Source organism: Spea bombifrons, chromosome 10, assembly GCF_027358695.1.
Source record: "Spea bombifrons isolate aSpeBom1 chromosome 10, aSpeBom1.2.pri, whole genome shotgun sequence".
Lineage (NCBI taxonomy): Eukaryota > Metazoa > Chordata > Amphibia > Anura > Pelobatidae > Spea > Spea bombifrons.
In genome coordinates this window covers 29,910,717-29,935,944 of record NC_071096.1, presented here as the reverse complement: position 1 = coordinate 29,935,944, position 25,228 = coordinate 29,910,717, and the positions used below count along the sequence as shown (strand labels likewise).

Below are 25,228 nucleotides of genomic sequence, written 5' to 3'. Positions count from 1 at the left end.
CATACTGTATGCAATGGTGTTATCAAAACATAGAAACTTTAGTCCTCACATCAGGACTGTTTGTATTGAATCAGTGCTAATCCGGGTTTACCTCCAGCTGTGATGTAACATAATGTGAATAAAAAACTTTTACACCTGTAAAAATGTTATTTAAACAAAGTATGTGTACCTTATTAGTGTTAACTTCTTGTCATTAAAGTGGACAAATGCTTACATGTAAACTGACTCGGCATAAAGAAACACGGATGTTCGCATGCATGTGCCGTCAATGCAATATCCATGTTATTACATCTGATGTATGAGCTTAGAGGCTCTGCTTTTCTGCATTTTTACCACCACAAAGTGCTTTATTCATTAACAGGCATTTACAAATAGTCCAAAGCTGACGTTGGTGAGAATGTTTAGCCTTCGGGTTTCTTGCTGTTGTCTTAAAAAATATACCTGCCTCGTTATCAGCTCCCAATTACCATTCAGAGCTGGTATTAGCTGACCTGAGATGAACGAGGAGGCTGGACCCCACACGGAAGATTACCAAATGACAGGTATGTGCGCTTTACACTGATGGCCCCTGCTATTTCATCACACTACACCTGCATTTTACTTCAATGTTCATACAGATAACTCAAAGAACAGAGTAATAAAGTATCTTGTGTAATGAGAAGATGGCTTAATAATGTGTCCTAATTATGAGGTCAATAATTCAATATATTCAATTATTAAAAATATGTATATACGCAACTAGATACATAATACAGATTTATATGGAATTTGGTGCTATATAAAAATAAATATATAGGTAATATATATTTTTTTTATATATTATACTATATGTAGAATATATGTTATGTAACATACAAACATGTAATGACAACATTGTTTTAGGTATCGGCATCACTTTCCGCAGCTCTGCACAACATTATTGCTACTTTTTTTTTAATTATAGCGCCATCATACTCTGTAGCGCTGTACGAGTAGAAAAGAATTAATAATTAGACTCACAGAAACAGCAGGCAAGGAGGGCGCTGCTCATACAATATAATATGTAAGTCATGTGGCTCTACCTGTCCCCCCAAGACTATGAAAATACATTGCTGACTGTAACGGTCTCGGTCGAGTTGTCGTTAAGCCTTTGTAATTTTGTATAAAAACGTAGTTTGCGGTTCTCGGTGACGGATTTTACGGCTGTTAGCGGCCATATTTGTTGCGGGCATACCTGCTGCGGGCAGGAGTGCTTCTCGAGTCTGGTCTCTGATTGGCTCACGAGCGCACTGGCTCTGGATTGGCCTGGGTTGCTCATATCCCATCGTGCACCGGAGCTCTTCCTCCTTTCTCTGCGGCCATTTTCTCCCTGTTGAGGTATGTTCGTGAGTTCTTGCGAGCTTACCGGTGTTATCCGCCGCCATCCTCGCCCTGAGCGCTCCGTTTTGTTCCGTGATTCTGGTTGATGGGTTCTTCGGATTGCGGGCGAAGCTTTTGCCGAGTTATTTGTTGGGAATGTGAGCGGGGGAATTACTTTAGGAGGCTTTCTCCCCTTCCTAGGCCTGACGGCAGAAGGAGTCTCCTGTACGGGCAGTATAGAATGTTAGGGACCCCTTATGTGACCCCCGTAGAGTTTGCACTCTAGTCGCTTGGATTTAAGGATTATGAGCTTTTCTTCCACGGGTAAGGCCCCTTGTAGTGAGTAGTAGATCTGTGCGGTGCGCCCTGGTGTCAGACGCCGGGCCGTTCAGCCATGCTCGTGATCTTCAGGCGGTTCAGGTTTATGCCTCTTAAATGGTAGATGAGTGAATAAACTGGTGCCCGTTCTTAATGCGCTCTGTGTGTCTCCGTAACGTGCTGTTCCGTACCTCTCTGCATAGGTGTGCATGTAGTGCCCATTATTAGGGTGCTGCTGCTGCCGGTCCCATTATTAGGGTGCTGCTGCAGAGCACCCTGGGCAATGAATATGACATTTAAGTTTAAGCTCTGTGGGGTAACTTTGTTGTTGGTGGGAGATGTCTAGAGACTTTGTGTATTACTCCCTGGAAGACGTGTATTCACACCAACCCTATGAGTTAAATGCAGGGACTTATTGTTAACATGTGGCTACTCATATGCAGCTGTTCCAGGGATGGCATGTTCTAACTCATGGTTCATGATGGATTTTGTGTCGCTTGCTGTGTTGTGATTTAAGTCGAGCTAACTTATCTCTTTCTCTCTTGCTCTCAGGGAATAAGTCGCCATGGCCCCCAGCCGCAATGGCATGATCTTGAAGCCCCACTTCCATAAGGATTGGCAGAGGAGGGTGGCCACTTGGTTTAACCAGCCAGCCAGGAAGCTCCGCAGGTAAATAGAAGAAAGTTGCCCAAAGTTTTCCTAAACTTGCGTCTGCAGTCGCATGATGACACTTTCTCCGGAATCTCTGACCCTCTGTGACGATTCCAGATTTGAACCCTTTTCCAGCTGATGACTGTAGACCAAGACTCTAGACTTTTCAGTCTGTGGGGCCATTAAATCTAATGTAGCAATAGAAATGCCTTCGAATGTATGTCTCCTGCAAGCAAAAACCCTTAATTACATTGGGTGTTTATAAAACATTCAATGTTTGAATGGGTTAATGCATCAGCAGAATTAACGATCTAATGTGATTTTAATCCACATGTAGTATCGCCCCATAATGTAGCTGATGAGCATGATTGGTGAATTGCAGGGCCTCGTTACATCTAATGGAAGGAGAGCAGTAGATGGCTTGGGTATAACTAGAAGCTCATCTGTATAACTGGCTATATCTGCTCATTTTACAACCCCGTGGATAGCATGAACTAGGCTATTGGTAATTATGGTCTTGACGGTATCCTTGGCTGATCTTGTGCTGATGCATCTGATATCTTTCCACGCAGACGCAAGGCTCGCCAGGCCAAAGCACGCCTTATAGCTCCAAGACCAGTTTCAGGGCCAATCAGGCCAGTGGTGAGGTGTCCCACCATCAGATACCACACCAAGGTGCGAGCCGGCAGAGGCTTCAGTCTGGAGGAGCTCAAGGTATGTGAATATAAGATTTTTCTGTCATTGGTATTTGGACTTGGGTGCCACATGTTTGCTTAATTATCCTATCTTTAGAGGGATAGTCAACTCGTTTTCAGACTCTGTAGAACTTGTTGATCCAATATTTTGGGTAAATTACTTTATGCTCATGTCATGTTTAGTAAAGGGGTTGTATGTGTATGAGATGGCGAACTTCACAGGAACCAGGCCCTTGCATAGTGATTTTCATACACACAACATAAATGAAAGTCATGGCTGACAGGAATATTTCTGCTTTTAGTGGGCATTATTCTAAAATTATACTATTGTTTTATATAGTGCCATCATAATCCATAGCGCTGTACAATGGTAGACGGGACACAACATGTAGTATAAAACATAACAATTTGACTTGTGGAGAGGGTCCTGCTCAAAGAACTTAAAATCTAGTCTTGTTAAGCCGTGTGATGACAAATCTCCGGAATCTCTGCAACTCTGTGATGATTCCTTTGAACCCTTTAGTCTGATGGCATTAAGAGTTTTGTCTGAATGTGGATTTTTTTTTTGTTCTTGCATCTAATTCTTCTAACTTCCTGACACAGGCAGCTGGCATCAACAGGAAGGTGGCACGCACCATTGGCATCTCTGTGGACAAAAGACGTCGCAACAAATCCACAGAGTCGTTGCAGACCAACGTGCAACGGCTGAAGGAATACCGCTCCAAACTGATCATCTTCCCACGCAAACCCTCTGCGCCCAAGAAGGGAGACAGCTCTGTAAGTATCGCTTCTTGTGTTTCTTTGATGATCAGAGCCACTTGTTGGTCCTCAAAAGCAGCGCTCCATATTAGACTACAGCTTTGTGTCTCATTATATATCAACACGCGTTGTGGTGTCTCGTGCCTCCGCTTTAGTAAATGTCAGTGAGCAAGTCCTACAGTCAAAATGATGATACTTCTCCGGAATCTCTGTATGTTTAGTGATGATTCACCTTTGAACCCTTTTCCATCTGATGACTGTGAACTTGCTGTGAATGTTGAACGTACATTTAATCTGTGACTGCTTATTGAAACTTTTCATTTCATTTTTACAGGCTGAAGAGTTGAAGATGGCAACACAGCTGACCGGAACCGTCATGCCCATCCGCAATGTAAGTCATCCCCGTGAAACAAACGCTGGCTCTGCCTCGAGTCTTGTGAAGATGAGACCTTGTGGGAAACTGCTATATCTGCTGAGGATAGAAATAGTTTACTTGCAAATAACAAAGAATCCAACAATTGTGTGAATGTGTAGTCAGGGCTGTGTTTTCACACTTCTAGTGGGCTTATGTGGCTTTTTGGTCCACAAGTATTTAAGAATTTAGTGCTTTTAGGACAACACCTCAAATTCCAGTAACTTTGTAACAGAATTATCAGTGTATGTATTGGTTTAGAATATCCTTGAGAGGGTGCTTGGCTGCTGGTCCCATTTGGTGGGTTTGTCGAGTCTTGGCTTCATGACAATAACTCTTGGTTTCCCATCTGTAGGTCTTCAAGAAGGAGAAGGCAAGAGTAATATCCGAGGACGAGAAGAACTTCAAGGCTTTTGCCACCCTCCGTATGGCTCGTGCCAATGCCAGGCTGTTTGGTCTCCGTGCCAAGAGAGCCAAGGAAGCTGCAGAGCAGGACGTGGAGAAGAAAAAGTAAAACTTGTGCTTGGAACTGTTGATAATAAAAATACAAAACCTACTTCTGTGATCTGTATTTGTTTGGTGATGGTGAATCTTTTAGCCGCTTGCTGTATATCTGTGTATAAGGAGCACACATTCCTACAGAATTTGTTTTTGGAAAACCATTCTGTTAATAGCGATGGGCTGTATACCCAACTGCACAGAATACTGTTCAACTTCAAGGTGGGTATTTCTTATCTAGTAAGAGTAAGGTCCCAAAAAATGTACTTTTCAGCACAGTGATCTTATTTACACATTGTTTGTCCCTGTGTTGGGCATTGGTTTGAGTGCTAAAGCATCTCCTGATTTTCTTTGTTTACAGGTCTACTTAAATAAACTGGAAACACAAATATAGGCCTTTACGCTACTGCTCCGGAATAATAGACTAACATGATGCAGTTATATTATGTGTCCACAAGGTGGCAGCATATTCCTACCCTCTGCAATGGCATTACTAATGGTGGGATCAGGGGGCGGTCGGCTGGTGATGGCAGCACATGTAATTAGGCACCACGAAAATCTGCATTTCTAGAATGGATAGCCACAGTTTTATTTTAATTAACTCTCCGATTGTATGTTGCGTGCCGGGGAGTGAGACGTGTGTGGCATGTTCCTGGAGTTCTGGCTGTGAATTTCTCAAGAGGCTCTTACGAGTTCCATAGGCATGGAGTCTGGGGTTTAGGTACGAACACAATGTAAATAGAGTTATGTTCACCCAACTGTGTTATAGAAATGGCAGCACAATCATCAACTATAGTAACGGTATAAAGAATACATACCATACACATATCTGATGTGCATTGTTTTATGCTAACTAAACATGGCAAGTATATATATATATATATATATGTTACAGAGAATATCTATAGCTATGCGGTGGGATTGTGCTGTTTCAATGGGGAGGGAACATGATGTTTCATTTCTTTAAGTGATCATAAACCACAGTGTGAAAAATGCAATTTGGAAGGAAGAAAATAACTATACGTTGGTCAATCGCTACATTAAATTAGGCAATTCTGTACATTTTGAGCCAATTCCACAGATATTTTACTTTTCACTGAAATGTTGAAAGAACTTCAAAGGGAACTCGAGTTCCAACAGTAAACCCATCAGCTGCAAGTTCCTTTGTATGAAGCCATTCTCCGCATCTCCACATTGACTCGGCTTTGAATTATACAGACCTCAGGGCCAGAGGAACCCTGCCGCATTCATATTTGTATCTCCCGAATGACACTTGGTTCCTCTAACACACCATCTAAACCATGGCTGTGGTTACTCATGACCTAACTGTACAGAAAAAAAAAGCTTTGTATAAACTCATCAGAATCCAACCCATGGCGTGTGGAGCAGACTGTGTTCACAGCCCTGGAATAAGAAACCTTAGTAAATGTTCACCACCCTCCTAATGAACATAACCACGTTACTTAATCCATAGACCAAAGCGGAACTAAAAACGTTCTGATGGTAAGTCTGTAGTAAGTGAATTATCCGATGACCGCACGCCAAGGTATCATCCATTTATCACTCCGTGTCTGGAAACAGGGAGAGGATCCCAAGGAGATGTCTATAATCAGGACATTTTCTTTAACTCTTAAGGGTGGGAGCATCAGATCTTCCCCAAACCCACTTAAAAGAAGCCCCCATTGGTACCCTGCATTGGAAACTCATCGGAAACTGTTATTTTAAAGTGACTTCGCTATGGGAATAGCCCAGGGACCCGAAGAAGACACCTAGATAGCCTCAAAAGCTTGCAATCCATTATACGTCATCTAGCCAATAAGGGGTATCATCTTTACCAAATTTGCAAAGCCACCAAGAGAGCGAGGATTAACATGGCGGTGGGATTTAAGGTCGGGGGTGCTGTAGACAGAGAATAATATCCTACTTTAGTAGTAAAACCTTAATAATTGCCATAAATCTAAAGATTTCCATGACAAGAAGATTGCTTCTTAATTGCCAAGGTGCTAACTGCCTCCATGGAACCACAGGGGAATCGTTTAACCCCTCTATCTCCTTAAGCAACACATGATGGATTACAGTTAAATAACTTGCTTTTATGCTTTTTTTTTTAATTGCTACTAAATTGAAGTAATTCGTTATTAACAAAACATGTAACCGGATTATGTGACGTAATACACGCGCAATCTGCTTCTTTAATCCATTTATGTTTTCTTTTTACGAAATTAAAGCGCATGGGCAGCTCCACTTATGGATCAGGATTTAAGAAGAGAAGCGAATACAAGAAGATTGTAAGCTCTTAGGACTAGTGTTGTGTTATGTTGTATCTTTCTTAACCTTTGGTAATTTAGTGGTTATTATTTACCGGTGTAATCCTCACCCAGCAGCGCAGTATATGATTATAGGGAAGGGGTTGGGTGGTCACAGGGGCATCTATGGGTGTTGGATTTGAGGTGGTCTGTGAAAGGTGTATGTGCGACTGCTAGGGCTGGGGAGGAAGAAGCAGCAGCTGTGTGGCAGTGAAGGGGTTATTTCGTTGCGAGGCTCCCTCTCAGGGTGTGCAGAATGAATTGCAGGCTGAGCGAGATGCTCCGGGATACTGAGCCAGATACAGAGGAGGCGACTCTACTGCGCTCAGCTCTCTGCGACCAGAGGGATCCTTAAAGAGGTGCCTTCTCCACCAGCAAAACCAGGTGAGAACAAGAAGAAACCGGGGGAACTGGGGGGACTCATTTCTGGCCATTGTCCACGTCTGGCCGCTCTGCGAGAGGGGCTGTTATCCTGACTTTAAAGACCCCACAAGTAGCTCTGGTAGAAGACATCCCAGTAGAAGTATTGGAATCTTTGCTAAATAAAAGGAGCATCTGAGACTGAGTGAGGCTCCTCAACCATTGAACGTCAGGTTCCGATGGTAAGGGGTAAATGTGAATAATAGTCATGAGACAGGGGGTAAAATGTATTGTTAGGAGGTGTAAGGGAACCATATTTGGGGGGCTCTACTGTGAGCTGTAGATGTTGGTCAAAGTGTTGAAGTGAGGTGTGCCATCTAACCTGTGGGAGAAGAAAGGAATGGAGATCTACTGCTTGTTCTTGGGGTTTTAAAGTGTTGCGTGGAAGAAGTACCAAGTGCAGAGACTGTATATCGCCGGAGGTGAGTGGGAGTGCTGCCTGGGGGTATCTCCTGTGATTGGGGTGTGAACCGAGTCTGCAGCGAAGTTATTTGGTGCTGTGGAGGGGCTCAAGGTTTTGGGTGGAGATTGCGATTATTGGGTGTAGATGCTGTATGGCAAGTAATTAGGGGTAAAACACATCAAAGTGACACATATATGTGGTTGGTGAATAAAGTATGGAGGAGAGGGTGTGCAAGTGATTGGTGGGATTCCCAGGGGACAGCGCAGCCCCGGAATTAGATGGGAATGAAATAATGTGTTATAGACGGAGGACTGCACGGGATGGGGAGTATATGGAGTATTAATGAGCATCAAGTGTTGGAGCCGCATGTAGCTGAGAGTAGACTCATATTACTGAGATTGAGGACTCAACGTAGTGAAGAGTTCTGAGTGATGAGACTATACGATATGAGCTGTATGAGGGGTCGGGTAGGTAAAGTGTCCGTACCTATACGATATGATCCGTACATGGAGTCAGGGGTAGGTAAAGCGTCCATACTATACGATATGATCATGGAGTCAGGGGTAGGTAAAGTGTCCGTACCCAGACAGTGTCCAAGGCAAGGTTCGTGGAAGTCATTGTTGCATAGGGGCCGTTTAGTCCAGTGTTGTCCAGTAGAAATGTTGCCGTCTTCCCCTGCATTAAATATAATCAAGGGGTAGATCTGCCAGTTACACCAGGGAATAGTCTTATTGAGTTCTGACTCATGGGATGGAGCGTGAGATGAGATGAGTAGCTGAGGGATGGGGACTGCCTAAAAGAATGACACAAATTATTGAGTGGAGGTATTCGTTAGCCCTCGCTTTATTCGCTGCTCTATTCTCTGTACCTTTTTAGTTTCTCACACTCTCATTCACCCTTTTCACCATTCCCTGCTTTTCCGCCTCCTCTCATTCTCTGCTTATCTCAGGAGTGTCTTCTTCTATATGTTACTGATGCTTATCTTCGTATAACCCCCCTTTTTCTCACTCTCTTTCCTGTTTTTTTTTTTTTATTTTTTTCTCCTTCTCATTCCCTATTTCTCCCTGTCCTTTCTCTTCATCATTCCCTATTTCTCCCTGTCCTTTCTCTTCATCATTCCCGATTTCCCCCGTCCTGTCGCCTCCTCATTCCCTGTTTCACCTTGTCTTCCCGCCTCCTCATTCTCTATTTCCCTGTTTTCTTTCCCCTCTCCTCCTTGCTCTCTCTTTCACTCTCTCCTCCTCATTCACTATTTCTCCCTTTTTTCTTTCCTCCCTGTCCTCTCTCCTTCTCATTCCCTGCTTCTCACTCCTAATCTCCTGCTTCTTGTTATCCTCTCCCCTGCTCACTCCCCAGTTCTTTCTTCATTCCCATTCACTCCCCTGCAGCTTTCATTCTTTCTCCCTGCACTCAGCCAACTTCTCCTGCAGTCACTGTTCCTTACCCTTAATTGTTTGCCGAACATGCGCTCCTCACGCTGTCCCCACTATCTTATTACAGGGCTTGTTGGGGGTTTCACACCTCTCGCCCCCCAGATTTAGCTTCTTATCCTTTCCCTGCACGAGCCCCGTTGGCTTCCATGCTCTGTTTTATGATTTTCCGAGGCTCTTGCGTAATAACACAGATTTATTTCGGGGTCTCGGTTCGCACCACCGGATTCTTCAGTATTAATAGACACGGACAGGAATAGCAGAAGATATTAGAATACTGAATCCACGTAACTGCCAGTTCCTCGGCAATTCCCGCCAATCTTCCGTGGGAATTCTCCTTATTATTCCTATATCTGGTGCGTACTCCGCTACACCTTGCGATAGCAGCATTCCCGCTGTATTCCCGATGGAATTCCTACGCTTAAAGTGTCTATGGGGTATTGTTATGACGCTGCGATTCGACGTATATCTACGGTGCCATATTTTTTTCTGGATTTGTTTTTTGTCTGTGAAATATATTTTTATTAAATGTTATACATTTTAGTACGTTTTACAGAGTGACGAGGAAATGATGTGTAGGATCAGAAATATGAAGGATAAATGGGGTTTAGGAAGAAGAAAATATTTTTCTCAGTGGGTGGCATAAAAAAAAAAGAAAAAAACCCCCCAGAATGGGGAGTCGAAGGTTGTCGTGCAGATCTAGAAGAAAATACGTCTCTCTCCTTTGATGCTTTTCGCTTGAATCTCTCAGGAAGAAAGCACTCGGTGTTGGAGACGCCGATACAAAACGCTTCTATTATCTGTCAGCGCCCCGCTCGGCGCCGCCACGTATCCTGACACTGAATTAAAGCGAACCTGTCACCCGTACCGTGTGTTTCAGTCATACGAATCAGTCCGTACATCTTACTAACAGAAAATGTATAGATCAAGAGAGGAAAGCACGTCTTCCACCCTTCTAAACCCCAGCCACTTACACACATCTTCATTTGCCCCTGTATGCAAATGAGCCTCATCAGCATGAGCTTTGTTTTGCATACAGGGTGTGCTCGGTAAACGGTGCTTAGGTGACAGATCCCCTATAATATCTGTTACACTCCAGGCGATGCTTAAAACCGATATAACTTATCCTTCTTCTCGCTATAGCGCTGGGCTTTAAATGGAATATATTCCTTACTCCAGCGCTGTATACATTAATATCCCCCAGCACTGTATACATTAATAACCCCCAGCACTGTATACAATAATAACCCCCAGCACTGTATACATTAATAACCCCCGGCACTGTATACAGTAATATAACCCCCAGCACTGTATACATTAATAATAACCACCGGCACTGTATACATTAATAACCCCCAGCGCTGTATACATTAATAACCCCCAGCGCTGTATACATTAATAACCCCCAGCACTGTATACATTAATAACCCCCGGCACTGTATACATTAATAACCCACAGTGCTGTATACATTAATAACCCCCAGTGCTGTATACATTAATAACCCCCAGCGCTGTATACATTAATAACCCCCGGCACTGTATACATTAATAACCTCCAGTGCTGTATACAGTAATATAACCCCCAGCGCTGTCTACATTAATAACCCCCGGCACTGTATACATTAATAACCCCCGGCACTGTATACATTAATAACCCCCAGCGCTGTATACTTTAATAAGCCCCGGCACTGTATACATTAATAACCCCCAGTGCTGTATACATTAATAACCCCCGGCACTGTATACATTAATAACCCCCAGCGCTGTATACAGTAATATAACCCCCAGCGCTGTATACTTTAATAAGCCCCGGCACTGTATACATTAATAACCCCCAGTGCTGTATACATTAATAACCCCCGGCACTGTATACATTAACAACCCCCAGCGCTGTATAGTTTAATAAGCCCCGGCACTGTATACATTAATAACCCCCAGTGCTGTATACAGTAATATAACCCCCAGCGCTGTATACTTTAATAAGCCCCGGCACTGTATACATTAATAACCCCCAGTGCTGTATACAGTAATTTAGGTTAGAAGTGGGAAAAATCTTTTTTTTTCTTCTAATTTTGTTGCAATAAACTTGGTTTTGTTGCCAGTCATGTGATATTTTCAGTTACTTTCCCGGCTCAAACACCACACTGAGCTGATGCTTTATGGCGATGCTAATGAAGTCCATTCCTCCATTGACTTTCATGTGTCAGAGCGTCTGGCTGAGTTATTAAGACCGAGTAATTCTACTGTCTCCCACAGGCAGTATGATAAGGCGTCGGGGTGTTTGTCTAGTAGATAACAGAGCGAGAACTCATCCAAATGGCTAATCCGCGGCTGCCTGAAAACATTATATTATGGGGTAAAAACCACAACTGTTTCAGAGAAAGAAAACAGAGCGATGAACATTTAGTCGGAGTTCCTCTTTAAACAGATTCACTCAATCCAGATAAAATTGTATATTACCCGTGACTTGCCTCCTTCCGCGAGCTGCAGGATGTCCCGCGGCGCGCGCTGTAACCAAAGCCCTACAGATATCTGACAGATATGCGCTTGTGTTTGCCTGGAAGGATCAGACTTATATGATCTCTCTGCCTTTCATCTTCTCAGAACAAATTCGCAGAATCTGATGCTGCTGGGTGCTCAGACACCCGCTTCACCACCTCTTCTCACCAACCCAAGAACATCCAAACCTACGTCCAAACACCAGGAAGGCCAGAAGACAACCTCAACCGGCGGTGTCCTCATAAATCTCAGCCCAAAGTTTCAAGTACATCAAACATAATTTTGAGGGTCGGCCATTGCTGAACTTTATGGTAACTCCTGATGGGGACACTGATTGTATGAAGGGTAACCCGGTGAAACAAAATAACATACGCAACCGACTGACCTGAACAAGGTGCGTAGGATACAATTCTACGAATATATGTCAGGTATCTCATGCAATGACCTACAAAGAAGATCAGAGATCACTTCATGAGTAAGGAGCTTTTGGGCAAATCACTATCCATACAAGGCCATCCAAACATTGACCTGCTTGCACATTGCATTACTTGACATTGGCTCTTTGGTTTCTCAACCCTTGAAATAGAAACAGAGTTTCCAGCCACCCATCTTTCCATGCTACAGGCATCCCCCCACCACAGATCCTCACATGGAGAGAGCAAGGTCCTGCTGACCATCGCTGATTAGCAGTGTCATTATCTTCAAAACCACCCAGGTTTCCCTTACTTCGCCATCTCTGGTTGAGGTTCTATCCGTTGGGAAGATGATGGTCAACGAGATCTCGGACTTGGCTTCTCCTTCATCCCTTGGGGTTGTTACAGCCACATGCGTGTCCAAGGTGGAGCTCCGTGTGTGTTGCAAGAACTTGCTGGACAGAGACACGCTCAACAAGTCCGACCCATGCGTGGTTCTTCTGATGCAATCCCAAGGCCAATGGATGGAGGTAGGTTGAAGGACAGTGAGTGTTTCTGCGTCAGTGGCCCATCTAAAAATGAATTACATAGACATATGTAAGCATAGCAAGGTTTGTACATGCATGTGCAACTTCCATAATGCCCGACATTTTCCAATCTACCAGGGACACCCAACAAGCGGTTCTCCAACTGTTCTGGAACTACAGTTCCCATGATGCCCAGCATTCTAAGCGGAAATGTATGTAACGGTTAGCTGAACGTCTTGGTAGCAGAACAGTTGTATACAAAGGCAGAGTCCTCCATTAAAAGGTTGGCAGCATCTAAGCGGAGGGGCTCAGCCAAAGTATGCCTAATTTCTTCATTCTTAAAGCATATATTTTTTATCACTACTGTTGTTTGTAATGGATGGCATTCATTCACCGACCTGGCTTTCAGATGCTCCGTCGCGGTGATATGTTTCTGTTATTAGCGCTCAGATATAATGTACATTTGTTTCTGTTATCACATTATAGTTGCAGCAGTGCAGTAGGAGATGATAGATAATAATAATAATAATAAAAATAATAATAATAATCTCCCTGTAAAAGGGACATAGGAAGGAAAAAAAACATTAGATTTTCTGCCCATATCTACATTTTATTCCGAATGTAGGTAATTCCCAGTAACGGCCCACATTGTTAAAAAAAACAGAGCTATTGCCCCCTCCCAAACCCTCTTCTGCCTCCAGTATACGTGGGAGACTTTCATTTCTTACTGTTTTAATTTCCCGGAGACAAATAAAGGCTTGTCAGTAGTGATATTTGCAATGTTCTGCAGCTTATAATATACAGCTTTATCACTTCTTCCCATTGTATATGTCAAGGACTAAACTCGAGCCTTCTATAGATCTCTGCCCTCTCTAACATTCCAGAACTAATTATATAATAGATAATATAACTAATATATATATATATACATATATATATATCCCTTCCCTGATATTACAGAATCAGCAACATGTAAAAAGAATGTTGCATTACTTCTGTCTGCTAAGAGTCTTGACCTTTCACCAAAGATCTTAATGGTCCCTAAACCAAAAATTATATATATATATATATATATATATATATAATGTGGTCCCATCGTTCCAGTAATGCGCTCTTACTTTTTGCCCCAACAGGTGGATAGGACGGAAGTAATTAAGAGCAACCTGAACCCGGTCTTCTCCAAAGTTTTCACTGTGGACTATTACTTTGAGGAAGTCCAGAAGCTGCGCTTTGAGGTGTATGACATCCACGGTCACTGCAGTATTGGCACCAGGGATGATGACTTCCTAGGAGGGGTGGAGATCACGCTGGGGCAGGTAACGACGGAAGAGGGTAATATCGGGAGCAACTCTTGGGACTTGGAGCAATTACTGTCTCATAAACCACTGCTGATACCCGCAAAGTTCTATCCCACCTTCGTCTTTCCATTTTGTCACCACCGGGGTCTTGTCTCCTTTTTTTTTCTTAGATTGTGGCACAGAAGAGAATCACCAAAGGCCTGTTTTTGAAATATGGAAAATATGCTGGAAAATCCACAATCACAGTAAGGGAGCAGAGGAAACGCGGGCCTAGCGGCAGGTCCGGGGTGGTTTGTGAGATGTCTCAAAACAATGGCAAACTGAAAATATGGAAACACGTGTCAGTGTGGGTGAATAATGGAATAGGAAGCAAACGTAGACTTTGGGCGGCATTGAAGGTGAAGTTCCGTGTTCTTTCCTCACAGGTGTTTTGGGAAGCTGCCCCATAGACTCTTGACACGTGTGGCTGTAACTAACTGCACTCACATTCAACGCGACCTATCCAGAGTATATTAACAAACATACGTTTAAGAGAAAACTAAGAGTGTGGGAGAAGCAGGACCCAAGCTGTGAAAAGTCCATGACTTGATTAAGATTTGCATTTCTCCATAGGTGATTTCGGAAGAGATTTCCGGGAACAATGGATACGTGGAACTTTCATTCAGCGCCCGGAAACTGGATGACAAGGTGACAGCCACAGGGTACAGTCCTCCATGCGGTGGCAGATGGTCTTTAAAGACACCTCTGGTGGACCACAACATGAGGGACAGACAGGCACTATGTCCAAATATATTTTGAGCCCCAGTTGTCTTTTTTGCCACCGACATATCAAGTCGCCCCCGGTACCATGACTCAAAGTGTCCTTTTAAACGGGATCCATTAACCCTCCTTGTCCTTTTGTTAGGATCTCTTCAGCAAATCAGATCCATTCCTGGAAATCTACCGCATTAATGACGATCAAAGCGAGCAGCTGGTCTACAGAACGGAGGTGAGCCAGAGAAGCTCTTTAAGTGTCTTAAACGAGAGTCTGTGTTGACGTCAGTGAAGGGGCGCTGTGCGTCTGTCATGGGACTTGAGTCGGAGCTTCAAGTGAGAAACGAGTGTAAGATGATGAGATGTTGAGTTTGAGAGGAGCTGTTGTATGGGTGCGATAAAGGTCCATGTCATATATGTATTGATTTCCTTCTTCATCAGGTTGTCAAGAACAATCTAAATCCAGTGTGGGAGCCCTTCAAGGTTTCTCTGAGTTCTCTCTGCTGCTGTGAAGAAAAGAGAAAGCTCCGGGTAGGAAAAACATCCCAGAATTCCACCAAGTCCAATTCCCAAGCTCACAAACCACAGAGGATTTTAGAAATATACCTCGTCAGAATACTAGCTGCGGATTCAGCTCACATGCCCTGTGCCTTTCTTACCATTCTACCCCAGCTATCCCATCTTTTACCTGAACCTGTGTCTTTAATATCACATCATCTCTTTTTGCCTCCAGTGCTTAGTTTGGGATTATGACTCCCGTGGGAAACATGACTTTATCGGAGAGTTTTATGCAACCTTTGAAGAGATGCAGAAAGGAATCGGTGGAAACAAGGTAAGGTTATTGTTAGCTTAAGTATAGCACCGACATAGACCACAGAGCTGCACAACCGTCAGTCACAGCACACGTATAATTGTGGCAGGGGGGTTTAGACTAAGCAACACCAAAAGTGATGGATGATGAGGTTGATCATAAAAGAAGACGGCTTGCTCGAGGGCTTTAGCCGTACGCCACCAATTTGCATCGTTACATGGTTGAAACACGTGTTGGCACTCGGCTGAGCTCGACGTTGTCTTCGGAGGGTGTGATTGACTGTTTGATTCGACCCCACAGGTGCAATGGGATTGTGTGAACCCCAAGTACAAAATAAAAAAGAGGAATTACAAGAACTCTGGAGTCGTGATACTCACAGACCTGAAGGTAAAAGTAAAAAGCCACCATATCCCTTCCTAAGAACCTTCAAGCTTTTAGGCAGGATTCCAAAATCCCGACTCTTATAAATCTCAGCCTCAGGTGAATATCCTAGGGGTTTATGGGAGATCAAACCCATCAAAAGCTCACAAAAAAGTCAATAGTTGGACAGCCATGCTATAGATCTTTGGTGGGATGCCTACATGTTAGAAAGGGACCCCAAGGTCCATCTGGTAAACTGCACCCTACAATATGAGCTGTCAGGAAGCTACCAGGTCTTAGGACCCCAAACCTTTTTTTTGCCAGACAGGTGATCCGAATAATGGGGTGAGCAATTTTCAGATGAAATGGTAAATTGCAGACCAATTTCTCTTTTTGTTTTTGGAACTACAGATCCACAGAGTTTATTCCTTCCTTGACTACATTATGGGCGGCTGCCAGATCCACTTCACAGTGAGTCCCCATATTTTCCACACATTTACTATGACACCTGCCTGTCCCTCTCGTCTGTCTCTACCATGTGCAGATCTCCTGTATGCCACCAACAGCACATATATACGGACACATTGGGGGTTATGCCTAATAATTGGTATTAGTATTACTATTATTGCTGTGGAATTATCGAGTCAGCAGGAACATTCCGTTGGTTGCTATGACGACAAGACCCCTTTTCATACTTTGCACCAAAATCGTTCTGCGTAACTTTTTATCTCTCCTCTTCATGACACTGGGGCTCTCTGTTTTCTCTCTAGGTGGCCATAGACTTCACAGCCTCTAACGGAGATCCCCGAAATAGCTGTTCTCTACACTACATTAACCCATACCAGCCCAACGAATATCTGAAGGCGTTAGTAGCCGTGGGGGAGATCTGCCAAGACTATGACAGGTGTAACGCAACTGCTCCTTCATGTCCGAGCGCAGTGTATTATGTGATGGGCAGTACAGATGTGCCTGTGTGTAGCTACATACTACATACTTTGTGTGTCTGAATAGTATACATATGTTATTATAAGTACGTGAAATCTTTATCATTCCAGTGAGTGAATTTCAGTGTGTTAATTAAAGGAGCAATGCATTCTGGGTTTTGCGTGGAAACTGCTGTCTGTATGTGAATGGGAATGAGGGGTGATAGTGGTCACTCTTGTTTGTGCTTGTGATTGATTCTATAGTGTGGAGACTTGGTTTTTCTTGGGTAGAAGATACAATTGTATATGTCTGCTGAACTCCTTTTGTCCTTTTGTCTAGTGATAAGAGATTCTCCGCCCTGGGATTTGGTGCACGGATACCACCAAAGTACGAGGTAAGAATAAGGCATTCTATGTATCTGCGGGTATCTCTGTAATACACAGTACTGTTCCTGGGGACAATAGACTGGATTCATATAGCGGAAGACTGTGGTTGTGTGTGGCTTGTGAATAAGACTAATTGCAGGGCAATGCATTTGGCGGTCGATCTTCTGCCGTTTATCCATGTGGTGCTCCAGTTTCCAGCTATACCGGCCCCCCCACCTCTCAATGGTCAAAGTACCTCTTATTGTGCATCTTTTTTATTTGAGATGTTGGAGACATATAAAAGGCCAAACACCAAAGAGTTATGTATTAAGAGGTGCAAAACTTAAAAGGTGTTCTCAACACAACGTTGCTGGCTGCTATGGTGATAAGACCTTTTCCAAATGATTTAGACGTACCCACCACCACCATTATTACTGGGAAAATGTCAATGCTGGAATTGAGTTCATTGCATCCTAGTATTCACACCACCGCCCCATTGCAACGTACCCCCTGTATCATGGTCCACATGTCTTATGTTTCTACCACTTCCCTTCCTATAAGAGCTTTTGGATTTATTTTTCAGAGTAACGACCATTTATAATTAGCGTTCGGCATCTTCTCTCTGTATCTGCATAATCTCTCCATGTTTCATTAACTTATCAAACTTTAACTAATGCACAAAGACTTTTCTTTAATCAATGCTACATTTCCATGCGTTTCCTATCGCTAAGAAATGCTGACTCTGCAAACCCCACATTTAATACTTCTTTTGGAGAAAAAGCTTTGATGTTCCCGGAAATTAATATCCACATGAGTCTCTTTTAACAGATATAGATGGAAGATAGTGACTCACAGAGAGCGATCTTTAAATATAGGTGTAGAAGTATGAGATGTGTTCAACAGCTAGGCGATGGTCAACTATTTCACAGGGAGTTAAAAAAAAAAAGAATATGTTCTATTGAGCGGTTTGAGAAACTGGAAGGCAAACAGCAAAAAGTACATTGAAGGTTGGATCAAAGGATCAAAGGGTCTGAAAAAAAGATCAGAAACCACAGGAGTGGATATGTTATCTGAAAAATATATCTCTTTATGTGTTTGGAGGCTATGCATGGCAGACCGGGAGGATACGGTATGGGAAGAGTTGGCTTAGAACATGTCTGTAAGGGCTCTACTACGTTGGAGAAGGGCAACCGATCTGCCAAAGAGGGGACATTCTCAGAGGGAGATATCATTCATGAATGATGGTTTAAGCAAGAGAAGCTTGTGTGCAATAGACATCAATTAAATAAAAGAAGGGGTAACATTGGAAGGAATCCTCAATGTAACAGCAAACCTCCTTTGGATATTTTAAGGCCGTAGAAATAGTAATCATAATAGTAATTGTAATTGTAATTTGAATAGTAATCATAATAGTAACCGTAATAGAAATTTTAATAGTAATTGTAATAGTGATTGTAATAGTAATCTTAATAGTGATTGTAATAGTTATAGTAACAGTAATACTAGTAGTAGTAATTGTAATAGTAATTGTAACAGTTATAGTAATTGTAATAGTGATTGTAATAGTTATAGTAATAGACATTGTAACAGTATTAGTAATAGTATTGTAATAGTTATAGTTATAGTATAAGTGATAGTAATAGTAATAGTATTAGAGATAGTAATAGTGATTGTAATAGTATTAGTAATAGTAATTGTAATAGTAACTGTAATAGTAATAGTAATAATATTGGTGACAGTAATAGTGATTGTAATACTATAAGTAATAGTAATTGTAATAGTAACTGTAATAGTTATAGTAATAGTATTAGAGATAGTAATAGTGATTATAATACTATAAGTAATAGTAATTGTAATAGTAACTGTAATAGTTATAGTAATAGTAATAATATTGGTGACAGTAATAGTGATTGTAATACTATAAGTAATATTAATTGTAATAGTAACTGTAATAGTTATAGTAATAGTATTAGAGATAGTAATAGTGATTGTAATACTGTAAGTAATGGTAATTGTAATAGTAACTGTAATAGTTATAGTAATAGTAATAATATTGGTGACAGTAATAGTAATTGTAATAGTTATAGTAATAGTTCTAGTAATTGCAATAGTTATAGTAATAGTTATATTAATTGTAATAATAATAGTAGTAGTAATAGTAATTGTAATTATTAATATGGTATTAGTGATAGTAGCCACTTTTATCTAATTTGTTGTATGTCCTTAAAAATCTGAAGAAGAGAACGGATTAAAGGTTTACAGAACACCTCTCATGAATTCTCACTCCAGGAAGATGGGGATTTGAGGACGCGGGGGCGACTCATTAATACAAAGCCATTGGCGTGGATACATACCCAGAAATGGGAGTCTGGGAAATAATTGGAATAAGCATTCTAATTCATTATTGTCAAAACATAATTGTGCTTTCAAGTGGAATCTTAGTACGTTAGGTTAATTAATTACATCAATTAAGTATGGATAATTACCGCAGCCGTGATTGTCTTCCATTTCATTTCAAAAAGCCACCTACAACTTTTGCAAGAACCCCTCAGCTTTCCGGTGAAATTAGCAGATGTCCAACGTGTCACTGGTTTTTTTAATTGTCTTCACGGCGTTTCTTTTATCCTCGGTTTCTTTCAGCTTACGTTCTCAGTACGTATTTTTTGTTCTGTCAGTGAATGATTCCCACAGTGTCTGCCGCGTTATATGGAAATAATAGAGTTCTGCATTGCATGGATTAGAGAGATGGAATCACGGGCCGGTGGTGCTGACTCCAAAGTGTGTTTGGTTGGGCAGATGATCAAGGGAGACAAAACCTTATTTTGGCCTGACTATATCTGTACTGTCTCTGGAGCATCCTGGTAGAACATAGTACCCTATAACTCCACTGGTTACCATGGAGATTGCTCAAAATGTAGAACTTTGCATGCCCTCAGCTTTGCCTTACTAATTACCACCTGATCAGTGATGATGATGACTGAGGGTATTTTGCAGTATGAAGTAAGGAGGGGGCATTGTGTTTTCTAGAGATCGCTTGTGATCATAAGGGAGCATGTCCAACCTTATGAAGTGCGTTACCATGGTAACTGATCAATAGCCTCTGACGCTTTATTGTTAATCTGACTCCAATGATCAAACACAAGCCGTGTAATTTCTTGATGATTAAATTAAGTCGCTAAAATGATGTGTTTTCCATACTGGAAACTTCGGAGCCCTGGGCAGGCGTTTCTCCTTTAGACCTGTTGTGTTTTATTGCTGATTATAATATCGGGCTGGCGGCAGGAGATGTAATAAATGATGCATCATGAAAGGCTCTGTCAGCTTGGATGTTCAGACGCTGTGGAACAAGTAGACATTCATTCCAACGACAACATAGTAGCATTGAATGTCCTCAGCGTGCTCAGTCAATAAGAGACATTGAACCATACATAGTGCAAGACTGGAGCTTTTGAGCTATACAGAATGCAAGACTGGAGCATTTGAGCCATACCTAGTGCAAGACTGGAGCATTTGAGCTATACATAGTGCAAGACTGGAGCATTTGAGCTATACAGAATGCAAGACTGGAGCATTTGAGCTATACATAGTGCAAGACTGGAGCATTTGAGCCATACCTAGTGCAAGACTGGAGCATTTGAGCTATACATAGTGCAAGACTGGAGCATTTGAGCTATACATAGTGCAAGACTGGAGCATTTGAGCCCTATATAGAGCAGTTCTGATGCAAAAGGCTACATTTTGAGAAATTGCACATGTGATCTTATGATTTACAGTAACCTTTTCTGTAATTTTTTTGGATTTTATGCAACATTTAAACCATATCTGGGTCCTTTTTATGTTTTGAATCAATGCAGTCCACTGGGTGTTTTTTTTCTCCTAAATGGACATTTGGCTGGGTTAACCCCCCCCCGCACCCAAACGATGCCAGCTCACCTCTGGCAGGGACAGGCATTGGTATGCAAATTTATAGAAACAGACAGAGATCGTTAAGGACAGTGACAGGCGCACACACAGAATCTGACATAATTCCTCTGTCACCGACAGCTTGGTTCCCTAAAAAATTGTGATGTCATCGAAAAGTACAGCTTTAGGCAGCAATCGTTATCTTGACACATCAAGACCATCATGCAGCCAACACACTGCATGCTTTAAATTGTTATATCATTTGGATTTCCGGTGGAACTTCCCTTTAAATGATGTTTTGTCGCTCAAATTAATTCATCCTCCCCAGGGCCAAAACGCAGAATATATGTCAAGTATCCCTTCACTGTCCTTGAGTCTTTTGGATCTATAGCTTACTCTTCTCTGATTTCTCCATTTCATCTCCAATGAAGCTTTGTGGTAGTGAGAAGCCTTGTCAAAGTTCCTTCTCCCTCAAACAATAATGTACTGATTAGATTGTAAGCTCACGAGCGGGACCCATAGTATAAGTGTATAAGGCTGGATGGCGACTTACGGGCCGGGTTCCCAACCCCCGATGTATCTGTACGTCTTAATGTATATTTAAATTGTACAGCGCTGCGCAATTTATTGACGCTTAATAAATAAAAGAATAATATTTATTATTATTATTATTATTAATAATAATACCTAAAAATGTCTAAAATCATTGCCCACAAGTCGAATTCCAAATCCACTAAATAATAGTGTTTGAATTGCGTCAAAGCCGACGCGCCGGGGGTGATAAATGAATAGGGTAACAATAAATAATATTTTTCAATGTCTGCGGTGTTATTCTCGAATGGAATACTCTGTATCTGTATCTTATTGATACGCTGCGGAAACGGCATTGTTTGTTGACAGGTGACTAATACAGCTAGAATTGAAGAATTTATTGATGCTCTATCGTTATCTATTGGAATTTAGAGAAAATCTCATTGTTCTGGGACGCCAGAGAGAGCGATCTTGCAATCGATACCAAGCTCGCGGTTTCCAGAGTAATAAAATATTTAGATATTGGTTCCCCGTCCGTTACAATCGGGTAAAGATTTTGAGATGGAAGAAGCGGATATTATTCCCCCCGAGTGAATGACACCCAGCCTCTGATATCATTCACCGCTAAAGAATGCCTCCTCTAATGAGATGTAAATGACAGGTAATTACGGCACTTAGGGCCCGCGATGCTCGGAATGTGGTGGGAAGAGACGGCACTTAGTGATCGTTTAATTGGGATGAATGTGAAGCGTGTAGTAGGTACATGGATAGGGTAGCCTCTAGCCTGGTCTCGTTGGTGTGACCTCTCATGGTGGCACATATCACTAAACTTGAAAACCCAGGGGGGTTCTTCATGCATACAACACCAACCTTCCTCATCTTCTTGGATACTTTCTTGTGCCTCTAGCCCATTAGGGGCTTCTCTCTCTATATGTTTTCCTCCTTCTATATTCTCGTTCAGCCTTTCCCTGCAGATTCAGTCTCTGTAATTCTCCCATTCTGTCGCTGCGCTCCTGCATGTGATATATCAGCGTCACGTCGTGACCTCGGATGTCTTCTGACTATGCCTGTAAATCTTTGACATTAGCTCCTGGCGGCTTACAAGCTGTTTGTCATTCTCTTTGTCTTTAACTCTCTGTAACTATCTGAGGGAATCAGCGTCTCCGCATGAAAAGCCTGCTGTGTGCAGACTCATATATCACAAAGGCGGCGTGTGTAATTTGTGCGTTCATGTGGTTATCTAGTTATGGAGGCCCCAGTAGAGCCGCTAATAAAGTGGTCTTCCTAATGTGTGGCATTCTGTTGGGTCTCATAACTTCAACAAGTTGGACTTTGGCCAGAGCAAGGGGCCAAGAAGACCCCAGACCGATTGAGACACAAATTGGATATTATCCAGACTCGGGGACTAAGCAGACTGAGGAACCAACCAAACCTTATAAAGACCAAGTAGGCTTTGGACACATTGGATGCCCAAATGATCTTCATGGAAGCTGGTGGAAAATGTGGACCCTCTTTTACACCCAGGGACCAACTGAACATCAGACCGGACCTGAAGGTCATCTGGGCTTCAGACGCAACCTGCTGTGACGTGACACAAATATATACAAAGCATGCAAAGATTTTGAGCTACGATGGGGTTCTCTGAGTCATTAAGTCTCCAAAGTTCCATGTTGAGGGTTTGGGCTAAATTGTAGAGGCAAAAGGAGACATTGGGAGTTGTTGATTTCAATCACTTATTTTTTGGTTTTAGGTTTCTCATGATTTTGCGATTAACTTCAATCCCGATGATGATGAATGTGAAGGTAAGAGAGATCGTGGGACTATGGGAAGTTGATTGACATAACCATGAAAGTGAAGCATTTGCAGTTTGGTCAGTAAAACAGGGAAGAGGAGAGAAAGAGGAAGCTTATAATTAATTAATACTTTTATAAGCTTTGTTATTGTCTTTGTTTTAGGTATTCAAGGAATAGTGGATTCTTACCAAAACTGCCTACCCAAGATTCAACTGTACGGACCCACAAACGTGGCACCTATAATTTCAAAGGTGGCACGACTGGCAGCTGAGGAAGAAAGGACCAAAGAGGCTTCGGTAGGTAACCACACCATGCATGGACTGAAAATGTGGACTTTTATGACTAGACCTTCGTAGGCATCTCACTTGCTTCCAACTGTCCTGTTTAATTCCAGAAATATTATATTCTCCTGATTCTCACGGATGGCGTGGTCACAGACATGGCTGATACACGGGAAGCTATAGTGCGTGCGTCCTACCTGCCCATGTCCATCATCATTGTTGGTGTTGGCAATGCCGATTTTACAGACATGCAAATTCTGGATGGAGATGATGGGGTCCTCCGAGCACCCAAAGGCGAGCCTGTGCTCCGCGATATTGTACAGTTTGTTCCTTTCAGGGAATTCAAGAATGTAAGTTTGAAGACACACAATGCATTGAGCTGTGTAAAAATGTGTATCTTATCTGTAATAATAATATGAGTTCAGGTATCAGGTAAATACGTATTTGTATCTTTTTCTCACGTTTCTCATTCTTTTGTGTCCCAGGCTTCTCCCGCTGCCTTAGCTAAGTGTGTCCTTGCTGAGGTCCCCAAACAGGTGGTGGAATATTATAGCTACAAAGCTTTTCCTCCTCGATGTCCGAAAGTGGATTCCCCAGACTCTGCCCTCGATTCCCCTCAATGAGTCTTGCTCTACTGTTCCCGCAGCCACCTCCTATACGCCTCATTGACTATTCCACCCATGCTGTCAGAGAACAGAATATATTCAGCTCACCATCCTCAGCAATCAATGTCCTACACCATCTCATGCTGGACATGTCAGCTTCTGAAGGCCAATCCGGACTTGCGTATCGCAGCTAATAATTAGACCCCAGAGCCCTGTCACCTCCAGGACTGATGGGTCAGCATGGAAGACGCCTTACAATGAACACAACATTGCCTTGTGGTGAATGTGAAGCATGCACCTGAAGTCGAGTACACTGTTGGCCTTGTGTTTACGGTTATCGGCCTGCTGGCACCCTGATTATTTTGATTGGAACGGTTTCTGGGAGTCAGAATGTAAACCAACAGGTCTACCAGACTAAATCGACAAGGCCACCAGGACACTGAAGCTTTCTATGTAACTTCCATTACTGTCACCTACATGCTTCGTGGAGCATGAAGACCTAGCGGGTCTATGGATGCACAAGACTTTTCAGGACTCCGTCAGGGTTTGGTGGTGGCAACGCATCTTCAAAATAGCTTCTCCATAATATGTCTCAGACAGCTAAGGAAATAATCTTGCCTAGCTTAGTAGCTATTTTCTTTCTGCCAGCCTGAGCCCTTTGTGATAGTATATCTACATGTCATTCCCTCACCAGGAGCACCATCAATGGCCGGGGCTCTCTTATTCTAAATGTTTTGGGATCTCGGCTCCTGCTGGTTCCTTCCTTTCCACTTATGGCCCCTGGGAGTAGGGGTCCCCGGGGTGCTGCAAGGCTGGTGTTATAGTTTGGAGACCTATTCATCCACCGGCACAGATCTTACTTCTCCTACTTACCAGTGTCTTGCAAAATGCAGGCCAAGGTGGCTTCTGATGGTTTAATACCCCACTTAATGAAA

The 25,228-nt window shown here is 42.5% G+C and overlaps 2 protein-coding genes and 3 non-coding genes across 5 annotated transcripts; all 5 read left to right on the top strand.

Moving 5' to 3' along the window:
* The first annotated feature begins 1,334 nt into the window (after window positions 1–1,334).
* Window positions 1,335–4,729, top strand: RPL13 (ribosomal protein L13). Its single transcript, XM_053448814.1, has 6 exons — window positions 1,335–1,356; window positions 2,209–2,325; window positions 2,880–3,021; window positions 3,606–3,779; window positions 4,096–4,152; window positions 4,529–4,729. The coding sequence occupies exons 2-6, from the start codon at window positions 2,222–2,224 to the stop codon at window positions 4,685–4,687; spliced, it is 636 nt and encodes a 211-aa protein (XP_053304789.1). The 5' UTR covers window positions 1,335–1,356; window positions 2,209–2,221; the 3' UTR covers window positions 4,688–4,729.
* LOC128468083 (small nucleolar RNA MBII-202) lies at window positions 2,379–2,475 on the top strand. The gene has a single exon (XR_008345801.1). It is a non-coding gene; the product is annotated as a small nucleolar RNA MBII-202 (small nucleolar RNA).
* Window positions 3,469–3,549, top strand: LOC128468082 (small nucleolar RNA MBII-202). Its single transcript, XR_008345800.1, has one exon. It is a non-coding gene; the product is annotated as a small nucleolar RNA MBII-202 (small nucleolar RNA).
* On the top strand, window positions 3,950–4,033 carry LOC128468081 (small nucleolar RNA MBII-202). The gene has a single exon (XR_008345799.1). It is a non-coding gene; the product is annotated as a small nucleolar RNA MBII-202 (small nucleolar RNA).
* A 7,342-nt stretch (window positions 4,730–12,071) lies between the features above and the next one.
* CPNE7 (copine 7) lies at window positions 12,072–25,228 on the top strand. The gene is made up of 15 exons (XM_053449248.1): window positions 12,072–12,672; window positions 13,803–13,985; window positions 14,138–14,212; window positions 14,580–14,654; window positions 14,872–14,955; window positions 15,162–15,251; window positions 15,454–15,552; window positions 15,832–15,918; window positions 16,303–16,362; window positions 16,662–16,795; window positions 17,155–17,209; window positions 23,365–23,416; window positions 23,570–23,703; window positions 23,802–24,038; window positions 24,174–25,228. Exons 1-15 carry the CDS (start codon window positions 12,493–12,495, stop codon window positions 24,309–24,311), a joined length of 1,683 nt encoding a protein of 560 aa, XP_053305223.1. The 5' UTR covers window positions 12,072–12,492; the 3' UTR covers window positions 24,312–25,228.

Bases quoted from the DNA above. Each gene is read 5' to 3' on its own strand.
- RPL13 (XM_053448814.1), top strand. From the start codon at position 2,222: ATGGCCCCCAGCCGCAATGGCATGATCTTGAAGCCCCACTTCCATAAG. The intron at 3,022-3,605 runs GTATGTGAATAT...TTCCTGACACAG, and splicing joins TCAGTCTGGAGGAGCTCAAG to GCAGCTGGCATCAACAGGAA. The intron at 3,780-4,095 runs GTAAGTATCGCT...TCATTTTTACAG, and splicing joins CCAAGAAGGGAGACAGCTCT to GCTGAAGAGTTGAAGATGGC.
- CPNE7 (XM_053449248.1), top strand. From the start codon at position 12,493: ATGATGGTCAACGAGATCTCGGACTTGGCTTCTCCTTCATCCCTTGGG. The intron at 13,986-14,137 runs GTAACGACGGAA...TTTTTTTCTTAG, and splicing joins TGGAGATCACGCTGGGGCAG to ATTGTGGCACAGAAGAGAAT. The intron at 16,796-17,154 runs GTGTAACGCAAC...CCTTTTGTCTAG, and splicing joins ATCTGCCAAGACTATGACAG to TGATAAGAGATTCTCCGCCC.